The 26,002-nt window shown below is 54.9% G+C and overlaps 1 protein-coding gene across 3 annotated transcripts; it reads right to left on the bottom strand.

Moving 5' to 3' along the window:
• Positions 1-193: 193 nt before the first annotated feature.
• RRBP1 (ribosome binding protein 1) lies at positions 194-25,622 on the bottom strand. 3 transcript variants are annotated; one of them, XM_061367118.1, is made up of 24 exons: positions 25,480-25,622; positions 18,316-19,020; positions 14,150-14,298; positions 13,835-13,957; positions 12,782-12,934; positions 12,112-12,230; positions 11,216-11,369; positions 9,961-10,099; positions 9,449-9,636; positions 9,250-9,287; positions 8,678-8,768; positions 7,845-7,937; positions 7,444-7,536; positions 7,261-7,341; positions 7,072-7,161; positions 6,571-6,663; positions 5,141-5,212; positions 4,861-4,956; positions 4,408-4,491; positions 3,170-3,259; positions 2,089-2,172; positions 1,541-1,639; positions 791-934; positions 194-534 (listed from the first exon to the last, which is right to left on the bottom strand). In XM_061367118.1, exons 2-24 carry the CDS (start codon positions 18,998-19,000, stop codon positions 496-498), a joined length of 2,997 nt encoding a protein of 998 aa, XP_061223102.1. In that variant the 5' UTR covers positions 19,001-19,020; positions 25,480-25,622; the 3' UTR covers positions 194-495. The 3 variants fall into 3 exon arrangements, with proteins under 3 accessions (XP_061223102.1, XP_061223105.1, XP_061223103.1); XM_061367121.1 differs by lacking the exon at positions 791-934; XM_061367119.1 differs by lacking the exon at positions 3,170-3,259.
• Between the last annotated feature and the right edge of the window lie 380 nt (positions 25,623-26,002).

Raw genomic sequence — 26,002 nt, 5'->3', positions numbered from 1 at the left:
CAAAGCAGTGCCGAAGCTCTTCGCTACCTCACTTTAATTGCATCGACACCCAGCAATACAAACAAGCAGATGTGCCAAGAGCCACCCGCCATGGAGCGGCTCCCTCCCTTCCGCGGTGGGTCTGACTGTCACGCTTCTGCCACTCCCAAAAGAACCAGGAGAAATAAACCAAGTAACAACAATAATTGCACAGTCTTCCCTTTTCACACATTCGTGGGCTCTGTCGCGACAGGAGGGGGAAGCCCCGGCGCCCATCCCGACATGGCCGGAATAGGTCCCCGGGGAACAAAGGCTTGTATAAAACAGTATGAAGATTTTCTTACAAACGGGGTTTTGGGGGGGTTTTGTATGGTTTTTTTAAGTTTCAAAACTAGGGTTTGGGTCACTAATGGCTTGTATCTTTTATCTACAGTAAATTCAGCATATATTTTTATCTTTAGGAATGTGTAAGGCATTTTGGTAAGTCGAACGGTTAAGGTCTAGGTTGCACGCTCATCAAACTGAAGTCCCTTCCTTCGAACTGTCCTCTTGCCCCTGAAGAAGGAAAACAGAGGTGAGTGACTGAGCTGGGTCTCAACCTTCTCCTCATGGCAGCTCAAGCATCAAAGCATTCCACACAGGGCCCAGCTCCTGCCTCCTGGCCAGGGAGAACCATGACCACTACCATGTGTGGTCACTGGGCCTTCCCAAAGTGCCACCTTGCCTCTGGTTTGAAACCATTGCCCGACATTCTTCCCCCCCTTGCCTCCACCAGCATCAATGTGGGGATGGCCGTGGCCATCACAAGTACCGTTTCCTGAAGCTGTTCTTTCAACTTCTTCACCATTTCTCTCTCTTTGGCCAGTTGGTCCTGGGTGACCTTCAGTAGCTCCTGTAGTTTAGTCGCTGCCTGGCCCAGGTCCTTTGTTAGTCTCTTCTCTTTTTCAAGTCTTTCCTACATGGGAGCCAAAAGAAGGCATCTGCCTCAGCCTCCCTTTGCCATCTGGTGACCTTCCCCCCCACCAAAACACCTCAGGTCATCTCAGGTCTGCACCAAGCCACCTTGCCCACAGGAGCTCCAAGCTCCATCCTTGCCAAAGGGGCCAGGCATCACCCCAATAGCTACATCGAAGTCACTCTGGCTCCCTGAAGATGCCATGGGGCTGATAACCTCATGAGAGCAGAACAGTCTGCTAGTACATGACAAGCACCTCCCTTATCTTGGCTAATGTAATGAAGTGGCTGTGACTTGCACCCTGCTGCCCTCCATAGGCTGGTTTGGGTTGGAAGGGACCTTAAAGCTCATTCAGTTCCACCCCTCTGCCATGGGCAAGGACACCTTCCACTAGAGCAGGTTGCTCCAAGCCCCTGTGTCCAACCTGGCCTTGAACACTGCCAGGGATGGGGCATGTTGGAGTTCACAGCCAGCCCCAGGTAGAATGCTGCTTGCAGGGGAGCCATCTACCTTGCCCCACCATCCCCAGGAATGGTAAATGATGCCCTTAGTCCTGCTCGGACGTGGCTGAACACCAAGCACAGGAGAGCAGGGCAGCCAAATCACCTTGAGAAGCTGGGCCTCCTCTGTGTCTGCAGCTCCTGTGTTTTCAGCCAGCCTCAGCTTTTCCAGCTCTGCTTGCAAACTGCACGCTCTGCTCTGGGCCTGCAAGGGGGACACACAGTACGCACACAGTGGCAGTCACCTCCTGCATCCTGCCCTCTACGTCCCCTGCAGGTCTGCCTCTGGTGAAGGGTTACATCATCCAGCCAGGGTTAGATGCAAAACACAATACATTGCTTTTGCTGATCCAGCTTGCACCAGGAGGATGGCATTGCTCACCACATGCAGCATGAAACCCAGCTAAAGCCCTAAAGGAAAAGTCCCCTGGGGGCACTGGGAGAGGGGCAATTAGAGGGGCCAGCAGTGCCGTCTTTAGCACAGCTCCTGCAGGAAGTTCTTCAGGTGTGTGAAGGAACGTGGCAATGCCCGAGATGGGGACAGGGATGGGGAAAACTTGCACATTAGTCCTTCAGATTAATTCCTGGGCTCCATTAGCAGCCATGGACCCACCAAGGCTTTGCAAACCCTTGTATCCCCCTCGCTGTACCTACCTCCTCCAGCTCCTGCGCCAGCTTCTGCCGCAGCACTTGCTCTTTCTCCACCAGTGTTTCGTTCTGCTCCAGCTGGGTTTTCAACTGTGTTAGGAACAGGGAAAAACAACAGAAGTAAGACTTAAAACGACCCAAGAGATGAGCCATGGTGACATCACCAAGTGACACTGCCAAGAAAGCTGGGCTAGACAGGAGGAATGAAAACAGCTTTCCCAGGGCACCAAAGGGCAACAGGCATAGGAACCCCCTCTCTGCACAAAACCCGAAGATGCTGATGGCGAGCCCCAGGCTTGGCTTCGCATTGCAAGTTCTGCCTGCTCCTTGGGCAGCACCTGGTGGGACCTGGAACAAGAGGCACCCCATAGTGGGGGATCCCTGGCAGTGTTCAAGGCCAGTCTGAATGGGGCTTGGAGCAACCTGGTCTAATGGGAGCTGTCCCTGCCCATGGCAGGGGGTTGGAACTGGATGAGTTTTAAGGTCCCTTCCAACCCAAACCCATCTGTGATCCTATGATTCTATGACCCTGACAGGTCCCCATGCCCGGGAGAAGGCTCCACACTTAACAGGATTAAATGGGAGAGACAGAGCCCAGCTCATGGCAGCACTACCACCGAGAGGCATTAGCTGAAAGGGAATAGCTGCTGCTGCTGCCCTCAGCCTGGCTTCAGTGAGATTTATGGAGTCTCTGTAATCCTAATCCCCCCTGGCTGAGAAGGGATCCTGGTGCAGCTTTGTTGGGGTGCCTGTTTCCTCCAAAGAGACCCAAACCCAAAAGGGCATCATGACATGGCAATGTCAGCCCAAGGGCTTGCAGCATCCACTGCCTGCCTCCCACTAAATCCTGCCAGCCTCATGCTGTGACAGTTTCCAATGGGAACAGCACAGTGAAAGCCAGCTGGTGACATGTTCCCAGAGGGAACAGGACATGTAGTTGACGGGACAGGGGGCTGGCTTCCCCCCAGCACACAGGACAGGAGACAACACAGCCGCTACAACAGCCACGTGCGGTTCTCCATGTGGTTAGCGACGGTGAGACGGGACAAGGGACGTGGTTAAGGGTCGGCGGTCTCACCACCCTAACCTCGAGGGGTGCAGGCTCGCTTGAGTCAGCTCGTAACCCCACTACTCCATCCTGTCCATGGCTCTTCATCTCACTCAACTGCTGCCTGACCTGGAAGGAGGACCGGCAAGCCTGGCTCAGTGGCACATCCCCACACCGCAGCCATTACAAGACCCGCAAGGACCTATGAAGTTTTCCAGGGTTTTTTCCTTGCACACGAGCTGGAATGTTTGGAAAACCACTTGTTGGTGCTAGGCACAGGATGGTGGTACCTAATGTGGGCAGCGTGAGTCACAGAGCTCCCAGGGGTGCAGAGCACAAGCTCATCTATCAACTGCTCTCCTTGCATCACTCAGCATTTTGGTTTAAAGCCGCTGATGAGGGTTTGCACTAACACGGTTGGGGTGTTCAATAAAGCAGTCCCATTGTGGGTGGCAGGTCCCATTGTGCCATCAGTCACAGCCAGGATGGACAGGGAGGCAGCTTGCCCAGAGAAGCTGTGGCTGCCCCATCCCTGGCAGTGTTCAAGGCCCAGTTGGATGAGGCTTGGAGCAACCTGGTCTAGTGGAAGGTGTCCCTGCCTGTGGCAGGGGTTGGAACTGGATGAGCTTTAAGGTCCCTTCCAACCCAAACCAGTCTGGGATTCTGTGATCTAATGAGGTTAAGGCTAATGGTGACCTCATGCCAAGAGGCTGCACTGACCTGCACCATAGCAGTTGCAAGGCTAGGAAGAGCATCTTCCCAAGAGTCAGTTTCCCAAGGGAAGCTGTTCTGGCTCTGTTCTGAGCAGCTCTGCAAGCCAGCAGTACTGCTGAGGATTTTAAAACCATCTCCTGAGCCTCTTACAGTTAAAGTATGGATTTAAAGCCAGGAGCCCCCATGGTTTTACCAGGTCTGTTGGCTCTTCTGGCCCTATATCCCAGCCCTCTTCCTCACTTCTATGCAGAAGCCCAGCCCCATCCGCCAGCTCCCTGAGTGACCCCTACATGAGGTCTGCACAGCCTCAGCTCTCCCATGCAGAGATGGATGGATGGATGGATGGATGGATGGATGGATGGATGGATGGACGGACAGATGGACGCTAAAGGAGCCGAACTCTCTGCCTCAGGGTGGTGTCAGGGTAACCAGTGTCCAGCAGTGGGGTGGCTGCTACACACTATACATGTGAGCCTTGCTGCTCTCCCTTCCTTCCCACCCCCATCACTGGAGGAAAAGCAGGCAAATAGAAACCTCCTCCTGGGTCCCAAACAACCCCTTACCAGGGCCAGCTCCTTGCTCTGCTTCTGTGTTTCCATCTTGGCTGTCTCCAGCTGCTCCTTGGATTCTGACAAGAGTTGCCTCAACTGTCAAGGAAGAACAGAGAATTCCATTCATGCAGTTGGGTTTGGAGCCCTTTGGCCCAAGGAAGCATTTTCATGATGGAAAATCTTCCCATGGAGCCCGAGAATCCCAGAATCCCAGACTGGATTTAAGGGACCTCAAAGCTCATCCAGTTCCAACCCCCTGCCACACACAGGGACACTTCCATTAGAGTAGGGTGCTCCAAGCCCCTGTGTCCAACCTGGCCTTGATTGGATTGGTTTTCTCCTGCTGTGCAAAGCTGCAGCTCCCCAGGGCACTCCCCCCGTGGCCCCATCCCAAGAGCATGGATGGGCAGTGAGTCTGGCTCAGAAGAAAGAAGCACTTGAGAAGGTAACGGCCGCCACACTTACCACTTCAACCTCTTTTGTGTAGTTCTGGCGTTCAGAGCTGGCTGTCTTCAAGTGAGTTTCCAGTTGTGTTTCCAGGAGAGAGGTGTATTCCTTTAGCTGGGTGAAAAGGGAGGAAACCAGGAGAGAGTTGATTGAGCTCCAGTATCTGCCACACATCCCATGGTTCAAGGCCGCCTTCCCCAGGACAAGACAGGTGATGGATCCGAACCCAGCCCAAGCACAGGGTGCATCCATCTGGCATGTGCACAGGGACCTTTTCCAGTACCCAAAAAACCCTTACCTGATCTGTGCTCTGCAGATCTGCTTTCAACTTCTCCACCATGTCTTCAAGGGATTTCAGCTGCAGCTGCGACTAAACCAGAAAGCACCAGGGAAGGTCAGCAAACACCACCTCACATGGACACTGAGCATCCTTCATTCAACTGAATCCCAACCGCTGTTTCATTCCCACTTCATCCTGCACCCGAGTGTGGAAGAGACCTGACACAACAGCCTGCATGGCAGGAGCTCCAATCCTCATGGAGGATGAATCCAACAAGCCCAGGCTGTAAATCCTGGAGCGAGGCAACAGCTTTTGCCTGCAGGACTTCAGCTGGCTGCAGTCGGCTCCCAACACCCCAGAAACTGGCACCAGGCTCGGTGTAAGTTTCCTACTGAAAGTGCCTTTGGTTTGGAAGCGGCAAGACAGACTTTCCAATGAGGTGTGATGGGTTTTGCTATGAAAAGCAGCCAAGCATGGGGTTTGCATTTAAACCTGGCCTGCTTTGTGGAAAGGATTCAGCTGCTGAGATTTCGGGATAGGAGGAATTCACCTCTTCTCCACAGAGAGGCAGGGCTGCTCTGGGACACGCTCTCCCCACCAGACGTTCATCCCATCACGCACACCACCAGCGGCCACGTCATCCCGGTGCAATCCTACACCCGCTCCCAGCAGGAGCCAGCAAGGGCTGAGGAACCAAGGATCTCTTGTACAAGAGCTCCCCCGCCACCTCCCAGCAGCCCCAGTTAACTCCAGAACCCCACGTGATGGATGGGGAGCAGCCAGACCATGGAAAGCAGCTTCATCTCAGCTCAAGAGGGAGGAGGTAACTTAGGTCTGCTCTGCAGAAGAGGCACGGCCAGCCAAGTCCTCAGCTAAGTCACGAGAGCTCACAGAACTCCTGGGCAACGACAACGGCTCTCTGGCTGCTGCGGGCTGGCTTTTTAACCAGGAAGAGCCATACCCAGAGCTAGACACACAGGTGGACCCAGAGCTATGTGCAGAACGTGGCTTGGACCTCAGCTCCTTCCTTAAGGCTCAACGAACGCCAAGGTCAACTGGTGTTGAGAGCAAGCCAAGTCCTTCTGATAACGGGAGTCCAAGAGCCCTGCACGTGCTCTCCTCCCGTCACGCCAGCATCCACCAGGAGGGCTCAGCCCCATTTCCAAGCATCCAAGCTTGGATTACTGAAGCGGTGCTGTGGTTTCCCAACTACCACGATTGCCTGAACTGGGGAGCTGCCACCATTCCTCCAGCTGCACTGGCAGGGTCTAGGCACACACCAGAGGGAAAAGAGGCCTCGCTCCTATGCGAGGTGGGCTTCTTGTCTCCTGGTTTGGTGACAGAGTCCCAGAGCTCAAGGCTGGCATGAGCAGTCAGTGCCATAATCCCATTTACAACCCGCAGCCCATCTGCTCCTGCGAGTGCCGCTGCTCAAGTGACAATCCCACCTTCTGGACTTCCTCTTCGGATGCCGTGAGCTTTGCTTTCCACACCTGCTCCTCCTCCTCCACGCTCTTCTGCAGGTCTCGCAGCATCCCTTCCTGTTGGCAAACCCTCAGTGAGCCCACACCTCCTCCAGCCCTCCCCAAGCCCAGCAGTGCCAGGGCTGGGAGCCCTGGAACACCCAACACCCTCCAAGGAACTGGGCCAAACAAGGAGTGACAGAATTAGGCAGAACTAGGGGATCCAAGCTCCTTGACTGCCTCAACCACCCTGCCCATCAGAGCCCTTGCTGTGCCATATCCCACCACCACCAGCAAGGTTTCCAATGCAATTAGGCTGAAGAATAACTCAAGAACTTCACGTTTCTCCTATTCCCCTGTCTCAACAGCAAACACAGCAGCCCCCCAACATACTGAGGGATGCTCACAATGAGCCTGAGCTGCCAGGAGACCTCTGAAGAGGTGTTTTAGTGGCAGACCAACAGAGCACAAAGGGCTGTAACCTACCGTCTCTGCAAGGATAGTTCTATACTGCTCACATTCTGCTTGTAAAGTGCTTTGCGCTTCCTCTGCCTCTTTTAATTTAAGGGCTGAATCCTGAAAAGAGAGGGAAGTGATGGAGAGGGAGGTGAGGAAAAGACATGAGTGACCTTCAGGTACTGCCTCACCCCTTCACTTTCCAGCCCCTTCACTCACTGGGGGCTCTGCAGTAACCGTTTGCTGCTTGAGCACATCCATGGCCTTCTCCTTAAACTCCTGTAGCCACGTGTCATAATCCTGAGTTTGGAAAAGGAAAGGACAAGGAAGGAAAAGGATGCTCAGATGTATGTCCTTCCCACATAGTGGAGGCTAGCGGGGCCTGAGCCAGCCCGTGCCTACCTGCTGCAATGACACGGTGACACCGGGGAGGGCAGAGAGCAGCGTCTGCTTGGTGCGTGTCTGGAGTGTGTCCAGTTGTTGGGTCAGCTCCTCCTGTAAGAGGGACAAACTGGCATGGGATGGAGGTTCTGGGTGCCTCCGGTCCTGCTTTCCCGTGCTTACGGGGGTGAGCTGGCATGAAGAAACCAGCTAACAGAAACATCCCTTCCAGACTGCTTATCTTCCCAGTTCCCTGACCATGACCTACCAGGGATACGTGGCCCTCACGACAACCTTTGGAGAAGCTGGCAGGAGAGCTGGCCCCCAGGAGAAGAGAGGCAACCCAGGGCAAGCGTCTCTGGTAGCCTGGGGAGCCTGAATGCTTCCCTTACAACATCACCAGAGAGAAGTGCTGGGCTCACCTTTGTTTTCGTAGCAGCCAACAGTTTCTCCTCACATGCCTTCTCCATCGTGGTCAACGCTTCCATCGCTTTCCAGTTCTTCTCACGCAGGTCCTGCCAAGACAACACACAGAGGGCAATAAGCCGCACGTCATGCTGAAAGCCACCAAGCTGCTTCCTGGCACTGAGGAGCATTTCAAAGCCTCCACTCAGGAAAACAGGCATCAGATCATCCCTGGCAGCGTTCAAGGCCAGGTTGGACACAGGGGCTTGGAGCAACCTGCTCTAGGGGAAGGTGTCCCTGCCTGTGGCAGGGGTTGGAACTGGGTGAGCTTTAAGGTCCCTTCCAGCCCAAACCAGTCTGGGATTCTATGATTTCACTGCCCACAAGTGCCCCCTTCCCTCTCCATCCCCGCCATGGCTCAGGTGACAGCCTTCAGGGAGCAGAGCAGAGCTGGATGGAGGCAGGAGCTCTAGGAGTAGCCCTCAGGGTGAGTAGAGAGGACAGAGGCCAAGTAGAGGGCCTCAAGGTTGCCTCCACACAACTATTACCACCCTGTAGTAGAGGAATAAGGAGCAGAGGAGCAATGAGGTGTGAGGGACCCTTGCTCAGGGATTGCTGATGGGACCCTGGTGGGGTAAGATCCCTGAGGCTTACCAAGAGAACAGGGGAGAGACACCCGCACAGCCTGACAAGGGGATTCCTGCTCTCCAGCAGATGAGGCAATGCCTCCAGTGTTCCACCAGGCCATACCATTGGAGCTTCGATGGGTTTGTCATTCAACCCCCAGAGATCTCGGGTTTGGAGGAGTGAACTGTGAGCAGCAAAAGCTGAGCCCGCCTCACTCACGTACGTTGTTTTTCATCTTCTGCTGCTCCACCGCCTCCCGCAGCCCTGTGGCTTCCCTTTCCAAGGACAAGAGCTGGTCTGTCTTCTCCTGGAGCCTGGAAGGGCAGCATGCAGGAGTGAGTGAGTATCAGCATCCACAGCCCTCCCAGGTAGCAAGGTCCCAAGATGGGGACCACAACCCTTCCTATCCCGGTCTGCTCCGGGATCTACAAACAGCAGGAGGAATTGGACTGAAAACCACAACCATGGCCATGCTGGAGTGGGACCCGGCTTTCTACTGGGTTATCAGCAGTAATGGAGTAGCTGGCTGTACACCCAGGACAAGAGGAAGAAGCAACCTGATCCAAAGGCCAGAAATTCCAGCTTACACAACCAGGACTGCTCCTGTCCATGGTTCCTTAGGCTGAGACAGCTCTGCATTTCTAAAGCATCATCGTTCTATCTCGAGTAACCAGCCTCAGCTACTACCTGTTAACCTGGGGCCAACAGTGGAGCCAATTAGTACTTTAAAGCCCTGGGAGACGTGGACAGCAAGCTGGAAGTGCCACAGCAGTCTCCATGTGCACCCAGACCCACCTTGACTGCAGCTGCTTCATTTCTGCTTCATTGGCTGCCTGGAAGAGAGAAAGCGCTTTTGTTACCTCTCCTAGGGATGTGCTGCAGGTTCAGCCCTTCCTGCAGCATCCCAGAGCAGAAGGTAACACAGTGCAAAAGCACCTGCTTGTGCAGCGTAACCCCCTCTCCTCCTCCCACCCCATTTAAACAAACACACAACCTGCAAGTCTCTGTCTTTTTGTGCCTCCCTCATCTGTCCTGCCTCCAGCAGAGCTTCAATGGATTTGAGCCTTTCTAGAAGCTTTGTGTTCTCCGAGCTGGCATCCTGCAGTCTCCCCTTCACGCTGTCCAGCTCCAGCAGCTTGCTTTTCACTTCTGCTTCAGAGCTCAGCAGCTTGGCCTGCAGTTCTGTTGGAGGAAAGGGTGGGAAACAAGGTAAGGTAGGTGCAAACAAATCTGGAGGCTCCCCACCCTGCCCTGCCCTGCCCAAGTAGGACTATTGGCCAAAGAAGCCTTGGCCATGGGTGTTTTTCAGGAGGCAGGGATGCTGGACAGCACAGGAGAGAGGCACTGAAGTGGCTTCCATATGAGCATGTACCAGCCCCGTGTCTTGCTCACACTGATACCAAGTATTCTAACTCAACCCTGGGTCTCCTTGTCCCACCGAGCACCCAGCCCCAAAAGCTCTGGGTCTACTTCAGAGCTCTCCCTGCACCAATCCGATGTCCTCACCAGCAATGCTCTGCTGCTGTCCTTTGGCCTTTTCTGCCTCTGCCAACAAGCTTTTGTAGCTGGTCTGGGTTTTGCGGAGCTCATCACTTACTTCATCCAGCCTCTTCTGCAGCATCGCCTCCACCTCCCTTTGGGAAGCCTATATGGCAGGAAAAGAAGGCTTTCGTAGTGTGCCAGTTCAAAGCAACGCTCCGTGTGTCACATAATGTTATTTTTAAGCTGTGCTCCAGGGGTTTAAGTCCTCTTCCCCCCTGCTCCTCACTGTGCACGAAGCATCTTGCCTCTTGCGTGGGTTTTGTCACTTGCCAGCCCTCAAGTGGGAAACAGACAACACCCAAATGTCTCAGTTCTGGGGCAAAACCACGGGCATCCTCTCCTCTGCTGCAGCTCTGAAAAGCCTCTGAAAGCCCTGGTCCTAATGCACAGCCCAGCAGGGAGAGGTGCTGCCACAGTGCTTAGCAGGACGGAGACACCCAGCTACATGTTTCCACAGCAAGGAATGTTCTCTGCTGTTTCAGCCAGGGAATACTTTCTTTTTCCGTCTTAGAAAAGGGTGAGGAAGCGGCCTGGACAAGGCAGGCACTTCAGGGGGAAGGCAGAGGAGGAGGATGAGCGTGCTGCAAATCAGCCACTCTGTGGGTATGAGCTGCACCCTTGCAGATGCAGAAACACTGCTTTGCATGGAGGTGATAAACCAGCAACCCCGCCTCTCTCTGAGGGATGCTTCCAGAGCCACCAGGAAAGCAGGACTTCTCCATTCCTTGAGATTTTGACCCTGTATCCTCAGCTCACAGCTTCAGAAGAGAAGGTTCAGGGGAGATCCTAAAGGAACTGACAAGAAACTTGCAGAGGGGCTTTTGACAAGGGCCTGTAGGGACAGGACAAGGGGGAATGGCTTTAACCTGACAGAGGGGAGATTGAGATGAGACATTAGGAAGGAGTCCTTCCCTGTGAGGGTGCTTAGGCCCTGGCACAGGGTGCCCAGAGAAGCTGTGGCTGCCCCATCCCTGGCAGTGTTCAAGGCCAGGCTGGATGGGGCTTCAATGAGGGCACTGTACTGGGGCTTTGCTGGTGATGCTGCACCAAGAGCACATTGCATGGGACAGACTGACAGCAGGGAGGAAATCAGGAGGTCTGCAATGCAGCCATGGGCTCTCATCTCCCTCCAAGCGCTTCCCGTGTTCAAGCCCACAAATCCCATGCAATTCAGGCACCATCTCTGTGAGGGGAGCGGGTCTGCCGGCGCCTGCCTGACCTGCAGCTGCTCGATCTGCTTCTCTGAGGCCAAGGCTTTGATCTCCCAGCTCTTCTTCTGCTGCTCCTCCTGCTGCAGCCCCTCTGATTTCTCAGACAGCTCCTTCACCAGCTTGGTGCACTCCTGCCGCAGCTTGGCCAGCTCAGCGTTTTGCCTGCACCAACAGAAGCAGGGTTAATGTAGCCCATAGGCCAGCCAAGCACCTCTGATGTTACCCAGGGGGGGAAAACATCCTCCTGTGGGCTTGAATCAGGACTTGAAACTTCCCCATGGCTGCGCTCCCCGTTTCTAGGCCATGCCTGGTCCTTGAGGGAGGGGTGGAAAGAGCTGACAAATCCCTTCTCCAAAGCCATGCTTCAATCACAGGAGACATTCCTTTCTCATGAGGTAGAGGACACAAGGATCTGTGCTCCCAGACACAAGAGGAAGCGCTCTGAGCAGCTGGAGCCCGCTCTGTAATTATCTGACCGCTGTTAATCACCAGCCATTCAGGCTTCCTATGAAAAGGAGTGTGAAATTCTTCTACCTGGCTCCTATTTGTTCTGCATGCACCAGCTCTCCGCAGCATCCAAGGGCCAGCTGCATTTGCTCACATGTTTGAGAGTACAAGCTCCCCTAAGGTGGGAAGTGCCACGGTGCCTTCTGGTCCCCTCTCCCTCCACCCGCTGCCAGGTGACTCCAAAGCAGAATAGGGTTCCACTGCCCTTCCACTTGGGAAGAACATCCTTGTTTCCCCTGCCAGCCCCCAAAAGCCATTTGCCAAGCTCTTCCTCACTCTCTCCCCTAGCTGGGCTGTCTACAGAAGCAAGGAAAGGGGGTGACCAAGTGTAATGGACAGCCAAGCCCAGGGTTTGACAGGGGGCAGCCCTATGCTCTGCCCCCCATCCCAGCCTTACTTGCTTTCCGTCTGGCTGGTGGCCTGGTTGAGGGCATCCCTCAGGATGGAGTTCTCCTGCTGCAGACGGGCCAGCTGCGTGTTGGGGCCATTCTCCAGCTGCTCCTGCAGCGTCCGGATCTAGAGAAACCCAGCAGGGGTTAATGCCACCACCAGCCCCTTTGCTCTCCCTGTGAAGCCCACACAATGAGCAAGAGGGACTGGCGGCATACAGGGGATGTCTACTGATGCTGACAGCCCCCAGGGATGTGACACCCCATGAGGATGCTCCCACATGCCTCTTCTCCCTCAAGCACCAAGGTCCAGGAACATCACAGAACCATTAGGGTTGGAAGGGATGTCTGGAGATCATCTTCTCCAACCCTGCTGCCATGGCAGGGCCACCTATGGTGGGTTTGGAATGCCTCCAGAGAAGGAGACTCCATGAGGCGCCCTGGACAGCGTGTTTCAGTGCTCTGCCACCCTCACCATAAAGTTCTTCCTCTTGTTGAGGTGAACCTTCTTGTGCCTTAGTTTATGCCCACTGCTCCTCGCCCAGTCCCTAGGCACCTCTGATAAGAGGCTGGCACCATCCTACCCCCAAGGCTCTGGTCCCCTCGCACCCTTCAGTGCTCTCCAAAAGCCACCCCAGCAGCCAGAAGCTGCACGGAGGAGCGGAGCATGGGGCTCACCTTGCCCTGGAGCTGCTGCGTCTCGCTGACGTGGTCCTGGTAGCTGGCCTGCATGCGCGCCTGCACCGCGGCAAGCTCCCGCTCGCGGGCCACCAGCTGCTCCTTCAGCTTGCCCTCCACGGCTCCTGCCTTGGTCCGCTCGGCCACCAGCTCCTTCGAGGAGAGGTCACCCCGTTAGTCCCCAGCGTAGGAGATCCCCGCTCTAGGGATGCAGGATGGGTGGCTCCTAGCTCAGAAGACTTCAGAGTTTAGCCCTTCCAGAGCTGCCCCCCTGCCCAGCTGCGCCGTTTAGCACTTACATTTTGTTTTGGGCTCTGTGGCCACTGGATGCCACTGTTGTTCCACATTGGGGCAGCTAAGAGAAAGGAGTTAAGACAGCCTGGAATTTGATTTCCTCTCCCTCCCAGGATCAATAACATCACATCAAGTTTGGGGAAAAGCAGGAAAAGTAATACCGAAACAACAAAAACACAACCAAAAAGGCACCCTCTGCCCCCTGCCAAGGCAGGATGCTCTGCTGGCTGGCTGGGCAACGCTGTGCTGCTGCCTTGTGTGGTCTGCACAAGCTGGGGTGTATAGCACAGCATGGGGTGGCTCTGCCCTCTCCTCTCCTGCCTGCAGGCAGATGGACTCAGCACTGCCAGCTCCTGCAAGGTGCTGAGTCCACCGTGGTGGGGTCTGCTCCCACTTGAACACCCGAAAAGAGATGTAAGCAGGGGGCTGAGTGAGGGAAGGGGCTATAAATACAATCAGGCTTCCTGAAAAGGGACTGATCAACATCTTCTCAGCTGAGGGGATCAAGGCAGAGACAAGAATGGATTGGTTTTCCTCTCTAAAGCAGCAGAAAGCTGCATCTCTTCCAGGAGGGGCTTCTGCCATGGCTGCCAACAGGCACTACCCTGAGGCTCTTTGGGCTGGATCAGGCCCAGGACAAGAGGTCAGAGGAGAAAACAGCAAATGGGTGGAAAGCCAGAGGTCCCCTGGGCTTCACCTCCAAGGGGGATGCCAGCAGCGCCCACACCAGGGGTGCCAGCAGGACCACGCAGCCCTTACCTTGCTCAGCTCCCGCAGCTTGTTCCTGGCCGCAGCCGCATCCTCCTGCTCAGTGCTGAGCTGCTTCTCCTTCTCTTCCAGCTGCCGTTTCAGGACAGCGACCGGGTCTCCCTTCTGCGTGGCCTGAAGGGAGGCATGTCAGTGGGGACCCCCACCTCCAAACCCATCCTCTCCATCCCACACGTGCAGGATCCTGCCCTCTGCACCAGGGGGAAACTCAGCTCCATCCATCTCCAAGACTGACCAAGGAGACGGAGGTGCCTTCCCTCCCCTCCACAGCTCCCGAGGCTTGGAGTGCCCTGGTGGCAGCCCTACCGTGTGCCAAGTGTCCTGGACGATGCCCGCCTTCTCCGTCAGGATCTCGATGAGCTGCTGGGCCTCCCCCTCACTGAACACCATGCTGCTGATGGTGGACACAAGCGTCTTGTAGGGCAGGTAGAGGGGCCCGTCTGAGTCTGCAGGTGCTAGGGAGGAGAGAGGAGGGGTTGGGACCACTCGGGCCGACAGCGCTGCTGAACACCAGCATCTCAGCTGGCTTCAATCCCACAACTGCCATTTCAAACCAGCATCCACACAGATTTCCAGTCGAGTTTGATACCCCTCTAATTGAAAGCAATATGATAAGGAGGACCTTACTGCTCTCTACAACTGCCTGAAAGGAGGATGGAGCCAGGAGGGGGCTGAGAACTGCTCCCAAGGAACAAGACATAGGACAAGAGGAAACAGCCTCAAGCTGCACCAGGGGAGGTTTAGGCTGGATATTGGGAACAATTCCTTCCCCAAAGGGCAGTCAGGCATTGGAACAGGCTGCACGGGGCAGTGCTGGAGTCACCGTCCCTGGAAGTGTTCACAAACCGTGTAGGCAAGGCCCTCAGTGCCGTGGGTTAGTGGTGGCCTTGGCAGTGCTGGGGAACGGTTGGACTGGATGAGCTTGAGGGTCTTTTCCAACCTGGTTGATTCTGTGACTCTATGCTGGGCTGCATCCCCAGAGCATGAGCAGCAGGTGGAGGGAGGGGATCCTCCCCCTCTGCTCTGCTTTGCTCTGGTGAGACCGCCCTGCAGTCCTGGGCCCAGCTCTGGGGCAACAACACAAGAGGGACATGGAGCTGTTGAAGTAAGTCCAGAGGAGGCCATGGGGGATGCTCTGAGGGCTGGAGCAGCTCTGCTCTGGAGCCAGGCTGAGAGAGCTGGGCTGGGTCAGCCTGGAGAAGAGAAGGCTCCTTAAGGGGAGACCTTAGAGCAGCTTCCAGTGCCTAAAGGGGTGATAAGAAACCTGGAGGGGGGTTTTTGACAAGGGCCTGTAGGGACAGGACAAGGGGGAATGGCTTTAACCTGACAGAGGGGAGATTGAGATGAGACATTAGGAAGAAATTCTTCCCTGTGAGGGTGCTGAGGCCCTGGCACAGGGTGCCCAGAGAAGCTGTGGCTGCCCCATCCCTGGCAGTGTTCAAGGCCAGGCTGGACACAGGGGCTCGGAGCAACCTGGTCTAGTGGAAGGTGTCCCTGCCCGTGGCAGGGGTTGGAACTGGATGAGCTTTAAGGTCACTTCCAACCTAAACCAGTCTGGGATTCTACAATTCTAAGTGATGGAGATGATAATCACCACACACATGTGCTTCTTGAGCCAGCTGTCACCTCTGCCTGGCTTTGCCAGCACCAGGGAGCAAGCAGGGATGTGCTGGGCATCAGAAGCACCACGATACAACTTTGCTCGGGGACATCACCTAGTGCAGCAGTGCTGGTAACACAGAGCACAGCAAGGTCAACTCCCACCTTGCACCAGGCTTAGCTCTTTGCTAAGCAACAACACGTCTCCAACCCTTTCCTGACCCTTCTGCTAAGCCAGGAAAGCCAAGGAGCATCAGGGACGATGATGATGTTGTAGCACCACAGTGCACACAGACACGTTGGACAGAGGGTGGTGGGCAGTGGTTTAGGAGTTCCTGCACAGTGTCTCTGGCCCAGCGTGCTCATTACCCCTAAAACACCCCAGAAGAAAAAGCACTTTGGACTTCAGTAGCTTCAGAGCCTCTAGAGCCGTTAACACCAGGGTCCCTTGAATACAGCGCTCAGACCCAACCAAGGACAGAGAAGGATGAGGTGCTCCAGGCATCAAAGCAGAGATTCCTCTGCAGCCCTTGCAGAGGAGCCTGTGCTAAGGCAGGTTCACCCTGAAGATTGCAGCCAATGGAAAGCCCCACACTGGGGCAGGGGAAAGGTAGAAGGAAGAAGGAACATCAGAGAGGAGCTGTTATGGAGTGACCACAGCTCCCATTCCCCTGCTCCACTCAGGGAGGGGAGGTAGAGGAGTCAGACAGGAGTGAAGTTGAGCCTGGGAAGAGGAGCGGGGCTGGGGGGGAAGGTGGTTTAATTGTGACTTGGTTTCTCATATATTTTAAGCAGAAATACATTAAATTAGGGGGTTTTGTAGACGAGGCCCCCAGTGACATGGTTTAATGGTGGCCTTGGCAGTGCTGGGGAACAGTTGGACTTGGTGACCTTAAAGGTCTTTAACAACCTTGTTGATTCTATGACTCTGATACCCATGTAGAGCCTGTTTTGCCTGTGACAGTAACTGCTAAGTAATTGCCCTGTTGCCATCCTGACCCACAACCTTCCCCATGTTATTTTCTCCCCATCCTGTTGAGGAGGGGAGTGAGAAAGCAGCTGGGTGGGCATTGGGCAACCAACCACGGTCAACCCACCACAGCAACAGAGCAGGAACACCTAGCAGCATTAGCACGCACTGCTTGCTCCTAGCTTCTGGTAGATACATTTGGGATAGCAGCACTAAGCCCTCTTCCTCACATCCAACCTGAATTTCTCCTTAGTTTCAAACAATTACCCTTTGTGCTGTCACAACAGGCCCTGATAAAGTCTCTCCCTGTCTTCCTTATAGACCCCTCTCAGGAACTGGAAGGCCACAGTAAAGTCTCCCTGGAGCCTTCTCTTCTCCAGGCTGAACAAGCCCAGCTCTCTCAGCCTTTCCTCAAGCAGAGGTGCTCCAGCTCTCAGAGCATCTTTGTGGCTGAAACAAGAAGCAGCCACGTGGCAAAACAGCCATGGGCAAGCACAGCAGGGACGAGGGGTCTGACGAGCCACTTCTCAAACCCAAGGGACCACAGGAGACACAGATGGCCCTTGCAGGAGGCAGCCCCCCAGATCCAGTACCACATCTGTTCTATGGGAGAGCATGGCTCCTGCTGTCACAGATACAAGGGACATGAATACAGACTAACCACTTGCAAGCAAGTCTCTGTGTGATGAAGGAGGCTAAAACCAAACCACACAAGAGAAAAACACCCCAAGATGCTCTTTGTGAGGTTTTCCATCTGTTTCATGTCTCTGAACACTTTGAACACACATTTTTATCTGCCACGGGATAATCTGTTGCTTCTGCCTCTGAGGAGGAGAAACCACAGCTGCCAAAAGGCTGCCCAAAATACCTTGGTCGAACTGCAGCCAGCTTCACAGCACAAATACTGCTGAGAGCTTTCCTTTGGAAAATCCCACAGGAGCAGCTAAGACATCACGTAAGACATGCAGGATCGGCACTACATACTCAACAGAGTAGATGATCGGAGCAGACAAAGAACTCCCAGCTTAACAAGTGCTGAAAGTTCATCTCCCATCCACATTCCCTCCGCTGCTACAGCTTGGATTTAGGACCACGATTTCCAGTGTTAGAGAGGTACAACCCTATATACACATGCCAAACCAGCTACCCCCGATTTCCCCAACACCATCACTGCAATATCCTCCCATAGTTGTTATTCAGACCACTTAAAAGCCACGTGGAGATGGCCTTTAGCAAAATCCCCTCCTCAGAGAAGCAGACCCAAAGGGTTTAACCCAATCTTGGAGACCAGTGGCTGCAAAACATCCTGCTGAGTAGGCCCTCTTCCAAAAGATGGGAAAGGAAACTCTAGCAGTGACCCTGCTTCCCATAGAAGAGACATAGAGCTCCTGTGTGCTTTTAATAATCAGGGGTAGTAGGGGAAAACATCTCATCTTGGCTTTGCACCCAGATGTGCAGCACCTTGGCAGCTGTCCCCTCTCATAGGATAGGTTCATGCACCTCCTGTTCATTCCCAGCATGCAGATGTGCTTAGAGACCCGCGACACAACAACAAATCCAAGAGGAACCTGTAACTCCAACACCTGTGTGCTGGACCAAGGAGCTAAGCACCGAATGGGATGTGTTGCAGGAGGCAACACATTACAGAGTGAAAATGAGTCAATAAACTCTTTACTTCAACAATACTTCCCCTAGAGAGAACTATGATTTAGATAGGCTTCTACAGCCCATCTTTCCTTTGGTGCACATGATCCGTGTCACCAGAAACAGCCTTTCGACAGCTGCCCTGTTTCCAACAGTGAGGAATGAAGAGATCTCAGAATGAGATAGCTCCGTTTTAACAGCACCAAGATGTGCTGCTAGCTTACTTGATGGGGATATACGCAGAGGAATTTGGCCTTACCTGGTTCGCTCTTCTTCTTAGACGAAGCCTTCTTCTTGACAGGTCCATCATGCTTCTGCTCCTCATGGGTGGGAAGAGCATCAGTTTTCTTGATGGCAACAGAGCTGACGACCGGAGGAGCACTTTGCTGTGTGCCAACCGGTGGCACAGCCACCACAGGCACTTCCTTAGGGGTCACCTCCAAGACGGGAGAACTTTTGGCGACGCTGACAGAAGGTGAAGCCACCACTGGGCTAGGAGCAGGCTCTACCTTTGCAACCTTCTTCTCCTTCTTCCTCTTCTCCTTAGGTGATGCAGCAGGTTTCTCCTTTTCCTGGGGGGCCACTGGAACCGCTGTAACTGGAGACTCAACAGTTACAGGCTCAGGCACCACAGCAGGCTCAAGAACCACATCCTTGGGAGAGTCCACCACTTCCTGAGTCAGCTGTTGTTCCGGGATCTTTCCATTCGGTTTCTCTTCCTTTTTCTTTGCTTTTCCTTTTTTCTCAACAGGTTTCTCTTTCTTCTTTTTCTCTATTTTCTGCTGCTGGGTCTTCTCAAGTTCTTTGCGTTGCTTGGCCAAGGCTTCCTCATAAGATGTCTCCTTCATGGAAAAGGTGGACACCAGGAAGATCCCAATGGCTGATATCACCATAAAACCTCCAAAGACCATCACACCCAGCGTCTGAGGATCATACACATCCATCCTGCCTTATTCTTCTGTGTCTGCAAGACATCAGAACAACAGTTAGGGGGGGTAAAGAGATGAAACAGTCTCTGTGCAGGGAGTTTCGTAAGGACATCTGTGTCTACAAACGGTACCATGGACTGAAAAGGCTGCAACAACCTCCAGAAGAACCAAAGAGGCGGAATTAAAGAACAGGGATGTGGAGACAGCCATGAGCAACTACCTATTAGTCTGATGGGATGGATTTGCATGACTTCAGGCAACACCTGCAGCCCTTTGGCAGGTAAAGAGCCTGTTTTCAGACTGTCTGGTGCAGGCTGGCCAAGACCCAGGCTCTCCCTGGAGCATCCGGCCTTGTCATTGCACCCAGACACACATCCAGGTCTCAACTTTGGAATCAAACTCTGCCCTGGAAGGAGAAAGAATGCACAGGAGAGCTTCACCCAGCTTTGCAGCAGCCTTCTCCCTTTGCCCCTTACACCCTGAGGCACTGCTGGCTTCTGCCCAACCCAGGGAGGAGGATGCGGGGTGGCCACATCCCGCTGCGGAGCTGTCCCCAGCAATGAGAACCACCCCAGCAACGATGCTGCATGCAGAGATTCCACGCAGAGAACCCAGTCACCACCATTTCCTTGAGATATAAATACTAATGAAAGTCACAAGTTCAAGCTAAAAAACCCCAAAAGGATGGTCGTTAGTTATCTCATCTCCACAGGAGCTGCCTGCAGGAAGAAGTGAGACTTGCAAAGCGAGTGCTGGATGCAGAGCTTCTCGTTCTACCTCTGCTGTTAGCTGGTGGGCAAACCAGCCACAGGGTCCTTCCCTCCCTCCTCTCCAACCTCAGGTTCTCCACCTGTAACAGAGCAGCAATGGAGACTGTATCCCCTGTCTGAGATGTGTCAGCCACACATGGAGAATGATGCTGCTATCTCCACTCTTCTCAATTGCTAGTTGAACCCTGTCCCTAGTTTCAAAGCCAATCTCTTATCTGCTGTCCCACTCACGTGTTCCTCCCGTCAGGGCATCACCTTCACGCGGCTGCAAGGTGGCTCCTGAGCCCCAGATGCTGAAGTCTAGCAGTTAATCTGCAAAGGGGCACTTCCCAGGAGGTGCCCGGCTGCGGTTTCTTGTTATTGTGCCTCAAAACACAGGGCAGAAAGTCCTCGGCTATCACAAGTTCCCATCCCCACACTCAACTGCACACATTATCACATTTCCTCTTTAAGAGGCTGTGGGTTGAGGCAGGAGGGAGGGGTTGGAAGGGGAAGAGGCAAAAAGAATAAACCCAAGGAGATCAGCATCTTTTCAAAACCCCAGTGCTCACAGGGGGATACCTTTACCTGTCCAACAGCCAGAGGGAGGAACTCGCAGCCAACCTGCAGCTCAAGGCTGCTCATGCAGCAAGGGGGTGACAGTGCAATGAAAACCTCTCCTCCAACACCCAAGCAGAGTTGGAAGGGGCTGCAAAGCGGCTGTTTCCCATTGGAGATACTGCCCTGCGCAGGGAAGGATGCTTTAACCAGGAGCACAGCACTCCTGGCCCAACCTCTCCAAGCATCCATCCAGGCAAAGCAGGAAAGAGCTGGCAGGCGGGAGGGCTGCCAGTGCCAGCTGGAACCAGCCTCCCCTGGCAGGGCCAGCTTTCTACCCCAGGGCAGCACTCGAGATCCCAGCTGATATTACAGGCATCCCTGCTTCACATCCGCCCCGGCTGTTTCGGATTTAAACAGCCTCAGCCCGCTGCATCCCAGCCCATCTGGTGCCAAGTCACCCCCTTCTTACTGAACAGCATCACCTTGGTTCAGTCCCCACCAGGACAGATAGATTATTCCTAACCTACAGGGTGGAAAGGGCTGGAATTCCTCTCCCTGGCAGTAAATACAACGCAGGGCTTGAGAACACATATCCATGACCTTGTGCTGGGTTTAGGGCTACACTGAAGCACCCAGGAGCTGTTTTAGGGAAGGAACAAGACGACCTGTGTTCCTTGCCCAGCAACCCGGACACATCAGTACAAGTAAACACTTCCTGACCTCACACCACCACGGCTTTGTACTGAGATGAGAATTTGTTGCTCCAGCTTAGGGCAAGGACATTGCCCATCACTGGCAAATGCACCCCAACCCCACCAGCTGCTACTGCCACCTCCAAAAGCAGCTGGATGGAGCCCACAGAGGATGGGAGTGGAGGAAAACACCCCAAACCTTTGCTGTAGAGGCACCCAGCACTCAGAGGATGGATGAGAGAGGACAGAGTAATCTCACATAGAGCGGGCTGGTGAGGTGGGTGAGATGCCAGTGCCAGATGATGCAGCACCACATTGCCACTGCCTGACCTACATCTCACCCCACACTGCTGTCCCCACAAAGCCCTTACACGCAGAGTGCTTAAGCCCCACATCCCCTCTGCCCCACACACAGCCTCACCCAGCCCCACTGCTGTAAAAGCTGCCTGCACCTTGCCTCCTCTCAGGCTTTACAGCCAGGGTGAGATAAGGATGCAGATTAGCGTTAAAGTCCTTCCTAGCTAAACAGAGAAACCACCCAGCAACCCCTTCCAAAACAAAACCAACACAAGGAAAAAGCAGCGAAGAGCACTGACCAGCTGTGGACCTGCTGGGAGAGCTGTCACAGCAGTGATGCTTGCATGGGCCATTCGCAAGCTCCCACCACTGGACCAGAGAAACCCCGTGCTGTTCCCAAGGTGTGCCAGGAGAATGAAGAGCAAGAGATACCAACCAGGCAGCAGTTGCTCCCAGCAGTGCCATTAAGGCAAACTTTGGTCCTGTCCTGATGCTCGTGCCCCGCAGCCCACAGTGTGGGGCCGGCCCTGGCAGACCCAGTGCTGACTCCAAGGAGCAAGTTCTACCAGTAGAGTTCCTCCTGCAGTTGAGACTTGGCACGGACCAGCCCCACAGCTTGTTCAAGGGAAGAGCCTATCACCCGGCAGCACAAAGATGGTAGCAGGCTGTATGCTATCATAGAATGGGTTGGGTTGGAAAGCACCTTAAGGTCATCCAGTTCCAAACCCCTTGCCATGGGTGATGCACGCTTAAATCAAACCAGCTTTGCCCTTCGGAAGGAAAGCTCTCCATGCTTCCCACCTGCACAAAGCCTTAGCCAGGACATGATAAAACAGGGCACTGAAGGTACCACCGCTTGGATGGCTAAAGGATTGTTTCACACTTGGAGGTTTCACTCAACAGCCAGGCTCTGAAGAGGCTTGAGGAATTCAGCATCCTCCCCTCCGCAGGACTTTGTCTCTACGACAGTGCTTTTCCGTCTGATGCCCAGGCTGTTCTGGGAGACGGCTGGATGTTTAAAGGGTGCAGAGGCAGCACCAGCTATCACAGTCCACGTTCACCTCCGGCACTAAGCACATTTACCTGCATGAAGTTTCTTGGATAAGATCATCCTCTGCTCCTCACCCAGCCGAAACAGTGGAAATCAAGTATCTCCATACGCAAACTCCTTCCCTAGAGCAGCTTGTTCAGGTAAAGCTTTTCACCACCACAGAACAAGACTAAGATGGATAAATGGTTATTTATTTCACTTGCCCTTCTCATGTAAAGGAGACAACTGAAACGCTGAGCTCCTACTCTTCCATTCCCGTTATCCATCAAACTTCCCAACATCCCAAACAACAACGCAGGAGACCTGACCTCCCCAGCCACCCTGCACGTGCACTCACCTCTGTTTGCCCTGAGCAAACCCAGCCTAAGGAAGCCAGATCAGTGAAGGACCCAGCCTTGCTGGATTTCCAGCTCCAACCAATTTAACTAACTAACTAACTAACTAATTAAACTAACTAACCCCCAGACACGTGGTGTGACAGCACAGGGGCCACGCTCGCTGTCCTGCTGCATTTGCCAAGGACAGCTATGTGTCAAAAACCAGATAGAGCCTTCTGTTCAGCTTTTCCTCTTTGCTATTCCATGGAATCCATGGGTATTCAGTGTCTTTGCATTCAGTCCTCCGCCAACCCTGGTTTCAATCAGTCAGGCCAAGCGTCAGGTGGGCAGGAGCAAAGGAAGAGAGAGGTTGTGTAACAACTACAGAAACCTTAATTCTTTACACAGCCAATGGAAAAATACACCTGTTATCTCCTCCTGCTCTGGATAAAAGCTGCAGAAAGAAAAACATGCTCTCTGCAAGCAGAACACTTGATTCCTCCACAACCCAAGGCTGCACAGAACCCCAGACCAGTTTGGGTTGGAAGGGACCTTAAAGCTCATCCAGTTCCAACCCCCTGCCATGGGCAGGGACACCTTCCACTGGACCAGGTTGCTCCAAGCCCCTGTGTCCAACCTGGCCTTGAACACTGCCAGGGATGGGGCAGCCACAGCTTCTCTGGGCACCCTGTGCCAGGGCCTCAGCACCCTCACAGGGAAGAATTTCTTCCTAATGTCTCATCTCAATCTCCCCTCTGTCAGGTTAAAGCCATTCCCCCTTGTCCTGTCCCTACAGACTCTTGTGCTTCGCTGTGGTGTCAAGGTGGCATCTCAGGTTAAGGCAGTGCTGGAGAAGAGGTGATGGGGTGCTGGAGGGCAGGCAAAGAGAGAACTGCAGAGCCCTCAGCAACGCCTGCCTGTGAAGTACCAAGATGAGACTTCAGCTTTTTCCCGTGCTCAAAGTTATCCCCCAGGCCAGCAGGGCAAGAAGCAGCAGCAGCAGCAGCAGCAGCAGACCAGCTGCTGCTTGGAGAGGGCACTGCCTGGCCTCTGGTCCCAAGAAACAAGGTCTCATCTCCTTCCCTGCCCCCGGGGCCGCAGCTTCCATCGCCAAAGAGGCAGCACCAGGGGCAGAGCCACAGCTGGCGGAACAGCACCAAGGAGGGAGAGAGAACCAAGAGGCCTGATCCTGCCAACAGCAGCGGGAGAAGGCAGCAGTGGCACCACCCGCAGGTAACAGGCAAGCACCAGATACCCCTCCTGGAGTTTCTGCCCTGTCAGAACCAAGGCACAAATTAAACACAAATGAGAGAAGCCCGTGCGTGGCTCCTGCCCGCATCCCACAGCCTCTGCTGAAACACATCTTCTGCCTAAGTGACTGTGCACTTCCAGCCTCCTGGCAGCATGTGTTACCCTATGGAGCGACTCCAGACTGTCAACAGTTAGAGCTCAACTTAATTGAACGTGTCTCAGCGCTCCATTAGCTCTTGGAGTGCAGCGGCTACGGCCACGGCCCTGGGCAGCGCTGCCAGCTCCCTCCTTGAGCCCCGGAGTGCAGAAGAACCACACGTATCATAGAATCCCAAGCTGGTTTGGGTTGGAAGGCACCTTAAAGCTCATTCAGCTCCAACCCCTGCCATGGGCAGGGACACCTTCCACTAGACCAGGTTGCTCCAAGCCCCTGTGTCCAACCTGGCCTTGAACACTGCCAGGGATGGGGCAGCCACAGCTTCTCTGGGCACCCTGTGCCAGGGCCTCAGCACCCTCACAGGGAAGAACTTCTGCCTAATGGCTCATCTCAATCTCCCCTCTGTCAGGTTAAAGCCATTCCCCCTTGTCCTATTGCTCCAGTCCCACTACATATGTATATATATAAATACATATACATACACACAAGAAGAGTGCATTAGCAACGTTAACACAGCTGCAGCTTCACTAATCTCTGCGGTGGCTGTTACAAATTTCCTCTCTCGAACAGCATTTCACCACCACCGCTCATCACATCTGCTCAGGGTCCACATCCCAGGGAGCATCCCACCTCTCCCAACCTCCTTCCCAGCCCTTTCCCAGCAAGCGGAGGCCGCTGCCGTCCCTCCTTGCCAAGAGGAACGCTGACATTTGAGGCAGGGAGGTTCCTCTATAGCGCCTGGCCACGTGTGCAGCGCGATTCCCCGGCGGGGCGAGGAATTCCCGGTTTGCCGGCGGGAAAGCTGGTGACATCCAGTTTGGAAAGATCCCAAGCTGGTGTAGGGGGGTGCCTCTGCTTATAGAGCCGATGCCTCTATCGGAAAGCGTCGGGCATCGCTGGACGCAGCGCTGCGGGGATCCCTCAGTGCTTGGAGGGATTTTGGGGGGTGTTAGTTAAGAGAAATAAATAAACACGGAACAACTGCCTGCGGGCTCTGACCTTTTGTAACCGCGATTAACCCGATTAGGGAATTTCATCAGGAAGGCGCTGGGGCAGGGAATGGGGCTGAAGGCTGCGGGCCGGGCGGTGATGCCCGTGGGGCAATGCCCGTCGGTAACCGGGGCCGGGAAGCCGACGGGGAACCGGGTTCGCCTCCTTCCTTCATCCCTCCCTTCCCGTCCGCACCCGCCGCCATTCCACACCGCCCTCGCCTCGGAGGCCATTCATCCGCCTGACCCCCCCACCCCGCAAACGTGGCCAGCCCCCAAACCCGGGATCCCATCCCCCTCCCTTCCCCGTTCCCGGGAGCGCCGGCATGGGGGGGTGTGTGTCCCTCTCCCCCCGCTTGGACGGGGGTCCCGCCTGGAAGAGGAAGGAAAACGGGGGGGGGGGGGGGTCCCACCGCCGCCGCGTACCCACCGGTGCCAGGTCGCGGTCCCTGCTGCCGCCGCGGCCGCCCGTGTGGAGTCGTGGCACTTTCCGCCGCTGTCTCGCCGGGTCCGGGGCCGCCCCGTCCCGCCCCGTCCCGCCCCGTCGCTCCGCGCCGCACCGCGGGGCCCACTCAGCGCGGCGGGGCGGGACGGGACCGCACCGGACGGGACGGGACGAGGCGGGGCGGTGCTGGGGATGCAGTCCCCGCGGGTGGAGGGACCCCCGCGTCCCGGGGATCTGACCGTGCCCTAAGGAAGAGCTGGGAGAGGATGGGGGGAAACCCGGGAGCTCCCTGCCGCGGGTGGGGAGGATGATTCAGGCTCCGGGGGCTCCCCTAGGGCTGGGTGAGGGCACCGCGGAGCAGAGAGAACCCTAAAGAGGGACGTGGAGCTGTTGGAGCAAGTCCAGAGGAGGCCATGGAGATGCTCTGAGGGCTGGAGCAGCTCTGCTCTGGAGCCAGGCTGAGAGAGCTGGGCTGGTTCAGCCTGGAGAAGAGAAGGCTCCTTAAGGG

This window comes from Neopsephotus bourkii, unplaced genomic scaffold (assembly GCF_033783945.1).
Source record: "Neopsephotus bourkii isolate Nb327-2 ecotype Australia unplaced genomic scaffold, CSIRO-AGI_Nbou_v1 NB_1373, whole genome shotgun sequence".
NCBI classification, from domain to species: domain Eukaryota; kingdom Metazoa; phylum Chordata; class Aves; order Psittaciformes; family Psittacidae; genus Neopsephotus; species Neopsephotus bourkii.
The sequence above is the reverse complement of the archived record's forward strand: the minus strand, read 5'-3'. Positions and strand labels throughout refer to the sequence as shown.